General features: G+C 23.5%; 3 protein-coding genes and 1 pseudogene across 3 annotated transcripts, besides 2 other annotated features; all 4 read left to right on the top strand.

The window, feature by feature from the left end:
- Positions 1 to 1,246: 1,246 nt before the first annotated feature.
- EHI_009260 (uncharacterized protein) lies at positions 1,247 to 2,320 on the top strand (the record flags this gene model as incomplete). Its single annotated transcript, XM_645122.2, has 1 exon — positions 1,247 to 2,320. One exon carries the CDS (start codon positions 1,247 to 1,249, stop codon positions 2,318 to 2,320), a length of 1,074 nt encoding a protein of 357 aa, XP_650214.1.
- Positions 2,321 to 2,405: 85 nt separating this feature from the next.
- Positions 2,406 to 3,781, top strand: EHI_009250 (vesicular integral membrane protein VIP36, putative; the record flags this gene model as incomplete). The annotated part of the gene is made up of 3 exons (XM_645121.1): positions 2,406 to 2,594; positions 2,648 to 3,441; positions 3,520 to 3,781. 3 exons carry the CDS (start codon positions 2,406 to 2,408, stop codon positions 3,779 to 3,781), a joined length of 1,245 nt encoding a protein of 414 aa, XP_650213.1.
- A 194-nt stretch (positions 3,782 to 3,975) lies between these two features.
- On the top strand, positions 3,976 to 5,085 carry EHI_009240 (tyrosyl-tRNA synthetase, putative; the record flags this gene model as incomplete). Its single annotated transcript, XM_645120.1, has 1 exon — positions 3,976 to 5,085. The coding sequence occupies one exon, from the start codon at positions 3,976 to 3,978 to the stop codon at positions 5,083 to 5,085; it is 1,110 nt and encodes a 369-aa protein (XP_650212.1).
- Positions 5,086 to 5,162: 77 nt separating this feature from the next.
- Positions 5,163 to 6,246: a repeat region.
- Positions 6,200 to 6,844: a repeat region.
- Positions 6,845 to 7,380: 536 nt separating this feature from the next.
- EHI_009230 lies at positions 7,381 to 8,307 on the top strand (annotated as a pseudogene).
- Positions 8,308 to 8,728: the final 421 nt, after the last annotated feature.

Here is an 8,728-nt window from a genome sequence, read left to right as displayed (position 1 = left end):
AATAATAATAAATGAATTGGTGTTTTATTAAGATATTGTCTAATCATTTAATGGTATAAAAAGTACCAATTATTGAAGTAATACTCATTCAAATAAAAAAAAACAGATTCTAAAAAGAATATTATTGTTAGAGAATATAACAGAAGTAATACATGAAAAATATTTTAATTTCATAGTTACATATCAAATGTTTATTATTTACATTTTATATATCTTAAAAAATGTTAACACAATGAGTTGTTTAATTTAATTATATTCATACTATGATATTCATTTTTTTTTCTATTTAATTAGAGATTATTGTAGTTTGAATCTTTTAAATAAACATTTAATTGAAAATGAAGTAGTTATTAAATAAAAATAATATCAAATTAATGAATAACTGGGTTGATAATATTTAATAATGTATTTATTTTTCATTGTTTAAGAAGTTGTTTTATTCAAATTGTTGTTTATTTCATTCTTTTATAGTATTTGAGTATTGTTATATTTTGTTGTGAATTTATATCTTCAAAATTGAAATTATTCTTAATATATATGATCTCTCATTTGTTTTGTATTGTTTTATTGTTTATTTCTTTTTGGTTATGTGTTACATCAACGTTTATTTCTTTTTATATTATTTCTTAATCTAATTTTCATATTATTCCTATTCCTTGGTATAATAAAATGTAATTAAACAATTTGTTGATGTTATGTAATGAAGTATATATTGTAAAATTTTATTTTGTAATTATTTATGATATTTACTGGTTATTGCATTGATTATTAGTTCATTTCAATATGTATGTCAATCATTTTTATATTTTTCATTATTCTACATATAATAATATAAGAAATAGATGTTGTATAATTTGTCTAATATTTCAATTAGTTTGTATTTTCATTATATATTAAACCAACTTTTATATATTAAATTATTAATATATTTTCTTATATTTTTTTCAAAATACCATTTTATGATTATTCTATTAAAAAATAAAACATGTTCATGTGATGTTCTATGATAGAATTAAATCAAGTATGTTGATAAATAAACGTATTGATATTGATTAATAATTTGTGTTGTTTGAATTGAAGTTTTTTGTGATTTACAAAAGTTAAAATAATAACAAATTACTATATAACAAAAACAAAAACCCTTTGATTCATTAATGAAATAAACTTAAATTAGAATCAGAAAGATTGAAAAGCAGAATAAAATGAAAAGAAATCTTGATTAAACCAAAGGCAGTTTCAAAAAGAAATGGCAAACGAAATACCAAAAGTTAAACCAATTGAACCTTATCTTACAACTCTTATTGTCAAAGTTGATCGTGATAATGTCGATTCAAAATTAATTACACCTGCTGCTAAAATTATTCAACAAGGAGGATTGGTTTGTTTTCCAACAGAGACTGTCTATGGACTAGGTGCAGATGTTTTCCAACCAAATGCAATTAACCAAATTTTTAAAGTCAAAGGAAGACCAAATGATAATCCATTAATTTGTCATATTTCTGACATTGAGATGCTTAATAAATTAGCTGCACATGTGAGTGAAGATGCACATAAATTGATTAAAAGATTTTGGCCTGGTGCATTAACCATCATTTTCCCTAGAAATGAAGCAGTACCAAACGAAGTCACTGCAGGATTAAATACAGTTGGTGTTCGAATGCCATCTCATCCAATTGCATATGAATTTATTAAACAATGTGGAACACCTATTGCAGCACCTTCTGCCAATTTATCAACAAAACCATCACCAACAATAGGAAGACATTGTATAGATGATTTAAATGGAAGAATTGAGATGATTATTGATGGAGGGTCATGTGACATTGGAGTTGAATCTACTGTATTAATGTTAGGAAATGATCACCCAACTATTCTAAGACCAGGAGGAGTTACACTTGAAATGTTACGTGAAGTTATTCCTTCTACTCAAGTATATAAAATGTCAACAAACTTATCATTAGAAGCAAAACCACCAACACCAGGCATGAAATATAGACATTATGCACCATCTGTTGATACAATTGTTATTACTGGAGACAAACGAAGTGAAAAACTAATTGAATTATGTCATGAATATATGAAAAGTGGGAAAAAAGTTGGGGTTGTTTGTTGGAGTTTAGAAAGTCTTGATTGTACTTTGTTTATGAAAGTTACAGGAGATAAGTATAAAGGAATGGCACATGCATTATTTACTGATATGAGAGATTTAGATGGTAAAGTTGATATTATTTTAATTGAAGGAGTTCAAGAAATCAAGGAAGGGTTAGCAGTAATGAACAGAGCAAAGAAAGCAGCTGTAAAGGTGATTGAAGCTAATTGAAAGAGATGTTTGTTAAATTTTAAAAAAGAAATTTCAGAATAAAAAAAAACTTGAAATTAGAGAAATTAATATTTCAAACGAAGTAATGTATTATTTTTTCCTATGTTTATTAACAATAACTATTAATGCACATCTTTTAGATATTGTTACACCTATTGATCCAACAGAAATAATGACAGTTTATTATGTTGATGGATCAACTCAAATATTTACTGATGGAATTAATTTAACACCTGACCTTAGTGATAAATCAGGAAGAATCACATCACTTAATGTTTATTCTTTGTTTCAAGTTTTTAATTCATAAATAAATAATTATTTCAGTAGAAAATTAAATCAGACAATTTTGAAGTTCATTTTAATTTCAGTATATTTTCATCAAAACCAATTATGGGAAATGGAGTTGGAATTTGGTTTACTGATACTCAAATATATAAAGGAGAATTAAATGGAGGACCAGATGTATGGAAAGGAATAAGTATTTTAATTAATACAAATGAGAATAATAAACAAAACAATCCATTAATTGTTGGTATTGTTAATGATGGAACAAAAAGATATACAATAGAAAATAATGGAATTGATATTGCAAATGGATATTGTTCATTTAAAGAAATTATTAATAAAAAAGACTTAACAACATTATTAATTTTCAAATATAATAAACAAAATTTAACGGTTCAAGTTTCACTTCAAAATGAACTAAATCATAAAGAATGTTTTACATTAAATGGAATTCTTCTTGAACCTCCATTTGTAAGTTTCAGTGGAAAAACAAGTAGTACTTCTGCATTAATTCGAATTAATCAAGTTAATATAATTGAAGAGAATATTTACACTAAACAAACTCAATTAAATCAATTAAAAAAGAAGAAAAAGAAAATATCAAAAATTATTGATGAAAATGATTTACTTCCAAAACAATATCCTACAAATAATTTATTTGGTGAAGCTATTGATGAAGACTCTAAAGTAGATGTTGCTTCAAACCAATTATATGACCTTCTCATAACCCTTCAACAACGTGTTAATAAAATTGAACAAATATCAAATGAAAATTTAATAAAATATAAGAAAATTAAATCTCTTCTTTCTACTTTTATTCAACCAATTACTAATAAGTTTGTTTTTATTCTTTTATCTTCATTTTTTTATTATTCATTTTAAAATAACCTTCTTGTATGATAACTTATTTGTAGAACAGAAACTTATGACATAACAAAGGTTTTGTCTCAAATTCAAAACCTTAAAGAATATAATGACATTGTCATGAAAAAAGGAAATAATGCTGTTGAAATTACTCAAAGATTAGTTTTTAATTTAAATGATCCAGTACCAATTGAACAACAACATCATCCAATCTTTTGGTTTATTGTTGTTATTACACATCTTCTTATTTGTGGTTGTATGGCATTTCTTTATTTCCACCATCGTTCAAAGGTTAGTTATAAAACGTTGTAGTTTTAAATTGAAAAGGTTAATAATGTTTAATGTTATTTCCAAAGTTTTTATACAAAGGATCAAAGATGAATTTCTTAATTTGAGACTTTTCAAAAAAGAAGAAAGAGTCAAACCCTAAAAATAAACCCTGAAAATTATACTAGTTATATATAATCGAAAAAGGAAAACTTAAAAAAAGAAAGTCAAAGTGAATAATGGCTACAACTAATCCAAGCGGATTAACTCAAGAAGAAATTGAAGCAAGAATTACTAAACTTCTTGGAATCGTTGAAGAATGTGATACTATTAATGATCTTCGTGCACTTTTTAAGGAGAAATCAAATTTTGTTGCATATAATGGATTTGAGCCATCAGGAAGAATCCATATTGCACAAGCTATTCTTACAGTTCTAAATGCTAATAAAATTCATGAATGTGGAGGGTTATATAAAATTTATATTGCTGATTGGTTTGCCCAATTAAATCATAAAATGGGAGGTGATTTAAGTAAAATCCAAGTTTTAGGAAAATATTTTATTGAAGTTTTTAAGGCATGTGGTATTCAAGAAGGAGCAGCAGAATTTATTTGGGCGTCTGACTTAATTCAAAATAGTAAAACTTATTGGCCACTTGTTCTTGATATTGCTACTAAAAACACAGTAAATAGAATTACTAGATGTTCCCAAATTATGGGAAGAGATGAAAAAGATGCATTAAGTACCTCACAACTATTTTACCCATGTATGCAATGTGCAGACATTTTTGAATTAGGTGCAGATGTTTGTCAATTAGGATTAGACCAAAGAAAAGTTAATATGTTAGCTAGAGAATATGCACCAACAGTCAATAGAAAAGCACCAATTATTTTATCTCATCATATGTTAATGGGATTAAAAGGACCAAAAGCTGGAAAAATGTCAAAATCTATTCCAGACTCAGCTATTTTTATGGATGATTCTTATGAAGAAATTAAACGTAAAATTTCAAAGGCATTCTGTACTGATGAAGTTGTTAATAATCCAATTTATGAATATTTGAGATATATCATTGTTCCATACCTTCAAAAGGTTACTCTTTGTGGTAAAGAATATACTTTAGAAGATATTGTTCCTGGATATCGTGAAAAAGATGGAGAAGGTAAAATTCTTATTGCTAAACCAAAATTCATGGAAGAATTTAAAGCTATGGATAAGAGACAATTAAAAGAAGATGTTGCTCGTTTAATTAATGAGATTATTGAACCAGTTAGAAAACATTTTGAGACTGAAGAAGGAAAAAAATTATTAGCTACTGTTCAGTCATTCAACAATGCTACCACTCGATAAATTTAATTTATTTTCTTTTTATTTTTCTTTGTTCAAAAATTTGATTAAATTTCATGTATTTTAATTTTTTTGTTCTTTTAAGAATGAACTTTCTTGATGATGACATCCTTTTCCAATAATACCCATATATAGTGTCTATTCATTGTGCTTTCCAGTTACTTATTTTCATTATACTTGAATTTAATTCATTTAATGTTATTATGACACTATCATAATTGAAATATCTTTCATTCCATGAGGTGATTTGTTTTATTTTCCAATTTTCTTTATTTAATATCACCTGTGTTTCATATAACGATTTCCAATATTCTAAAGTAATATCGTTATTTGGGTATATTTCATTTTTTTTGTCTTTCTTCCTTATTCTATTTTCTTGTTAGAATCAAACATTATTTTATTTGTATTGATTCTGACTATTGCATCTTTATTAAATTTAATTCTTTATTCATTGTCATCATATATTTTAGGTGCTTTATTCTTTCTAGTGCTTTAACTTTTATTCCTTCTTCATCATGTTCTTTTAATTTCATGATGCACTTTATTCTGTACCATTTTCTTCCCTTGACCAAATCTTTTATTTTATTAATTTTCTTTAGGATTTCTTTTATTTCATCAATTTTATCTCCTATTATTTTATTTTGGAGATAAAGGTGCATAACCATTGAAATCCTCTTCATATCATCTTGCAGATAATGCACTCTTCTTCCTGACAATATCCATCTATTATTAATTTCCATTATTAATTCGTCAGCTTCTTTTCTTTTCCAGTAGTAATTAATGTTTGAACATTTTTCTACTTTCATTTCTTTCACTTTATTGATGAGAGTGTTAAGGTATTCTTCATCAATTTCAGTAGAGTTATTCTTTATTATGATGTTTTTATTATTGAATTACACTCTACTCTTCCTTCTATTATATCATTTACTTTCACTCTAATGTACCGTTTAGTGCTTTCTTTTATTTTATGTGACATTTTAATATATTTAATATATTCTTTTTCATTATTGACATTGATGTTTATCATTTTTATTATACTTTCTATTTGTTCCCATCTTAATTTCTTAAATAATTTCTTATTTAACCAATTAATTGCAAAACAATACAACACTTCAATTAAATTTCTATTTCTTTCTTTTGTTGTATTTCTTCTTGTATTTTCATTATACTTTGTTTGTTATTTTTTGTTTTTTGTTATTTATTATTCTTGTAATTTTACATATTTCATTCATTTCTTTAATTGGGTTTTGTTTTTAATTTCTTCTTCATTTGTTTTAATGTCTTTTTCTTCATTGTATTTTGTTTTCTTTATTTTCTTCTTTGATTCTTTCATTTATCTTTTTTGATTGAATATACTTCTTGAAGAATATAATACCATCTTTTCCTTTTACCTTCTTACTTCTTGAGTATTTCTTCATATTCTCCTTTGTTTCATTCACTTCTTATTCTTCATATTCTTCTTTGTATATCATTTCTTGTTATTCATTTATATTTGTTATGGGTGTAATCTTTATTATTATTGTATTTATCTTGTTTCTTATTTGTTTTCATTTGTATCTTTCTTCTTTTAATCAATTTTTCCTTTGTATTTCATTTATCATTATCATTTTTATTTCTTTTCAATTTATTGTTATTGAAATTCATTCTTTTATTGTATGACATTGAATTTTTATATCTTGTTTGGTTTTCTTTACAATACACAAAGTATTTATAAAATAACTATGGCATTAAAATTTGTTGTATTTACTGCATTGGAAAAGGACTTTATATGATAAACAATATAATAATAAAAATATAGAATGAATAACACTGATTGAATATAAATGGATAATATCATTTACAATTATAAATATATAAAATCAAACATCATTTTGATTGTTTTAATTAATTAAATATTCATCTATTCATTTATATTCATTTATATCTTCAATTAAATCAATAGAAATATTAAAGATAATATTTTCAATGAAGAATGACAAAATAAATATTTTTCTTCTTGTTATTATTTGTTCATTTCTTTATTTAAAATATATTATATTCTTCATTCATCATTATTTTACATTGAAATATTATATCAAATTTATTATTCCATTTTGATAATAATTATTTATTTTCATTAAAGATAAATGAGCTATATTAAATTCAATCAATATTTTTAATACACATTTCAATTTTCTCTTTAATCTCATCATGAAATATTAATCATTATAGACTTTTCATTTTGATTCAATTTTTTATTATTTTCAAAACGTTAGTATTTAAACTCAAAAAGAATAAAAAATATCATCAATACTCATTTTTATTTTATTATTTTATTTTATAAATTTAATTGATTTCAATACATTGGGTACCAACAACAAAATAAATACTTCATGACAGTCGAATCACTCAAAAGAAGAATCATCTTCAATAGAACTGTATATTTGTTTGTTATTTCAATAGAAGAGAAACATTCAAATTATCTATAGATTACCTATTTCTAATATAATGAATGATGATAATTTTTTGAAATTGAAAAGAAGTGGTGAAGAAAAAGAGAAATTAAATAAATGAATATCCAATCATCAGAAACAGTTGAAATGAGAAAATAAAGAAAAGTAACACCATTAGAGAAGAATGGAAGCGTATGTAATGTTATACATTCAGTTTAATTGAAATAATTGAAAGAAGAATAATAAATGAGAAATATGGTGATGATAAGATAAATACTATTTCAGAAGAATATATTGTTCATTATAATAATGAGAATGAAAAGAATTGATATGATGGATGATTTTGTTCAAATATTTATAATTATAATACAAAAATGGAAATATCTAAGAAATGGTTAAATATACACTGAAATTAATTCTGCATGCAGAATTGAAGTAATTCAATTTAATAAAATCAAGAATTATAATAGAGTTACAAGAAATAATAAAATTGAAGTTAAAGTAGTATTTTTCACAACGTCTTGTTGATGTTTCCACTGAGGTATCATTTGTTAATTTCCAAATATACAAAAGTAGAAAATATATTGGTATTCAATGAAGAATAATTTCATTGTTTTGAAATATAAAGTTTGTTGCGTTAGATAATATGTTGTTGATATGAAAGAATTGTTAATAGTTAGAAATTCATTTTGAACAATATTGTTGAGAGAATTAACATATCAATATGAATATAGAATGAAATATATGTAGTGTCACTACTTACACATTTTATCAAACTAAAATTCAATATCTCTGGTTATTTTGCATTTAAATCACTTATTTTTAACATTTTACATTTATCATTATTTGAATAAATTCAATTTTACATAAAATATCTATTATTTATTGTTTAATTACACAACAAATGAAATTAAAATATAAATAGAAGAAAGATATTTGATAATAAAAGTATTTTATTAATATATCATTTCTTATATAGTGTGATTATTTATTATTAATGTATTTTATGGTTTGAATGATTTATGATTGATGACATTATTTTTATTCATTCTTAATTTATTATTTATTCATTAAATTATTTTCAAATAATATGTTCTCATTTATATTGTAATTAAATTATTTCTTCATTATTTATTTATTCATTGTTGAATTGTTGTAATGAATATACAAATAGGAATTTTATTAAAATGAATATGAAATAGAAAAAAAAAAAT

The sequence above is a fragment of the Entamoeba histolytica genome, genomic scaffold, assembly GCF_000208925.1.
Source record: "Entamoeba histolytica HM-1:IMSS scf_1104750516393 genomic scaffold, whole genome shotgun sequence".
NCBI lineage: Eukaryota > Evosea > Mastigamoebida > Endamoebidae > Entamoeba > Entamoeba histolytica.
Note: the sequence above shows the minus strand (reverse complement) of the source record. Positions and strands in the feature narration are given on the sequence as shown.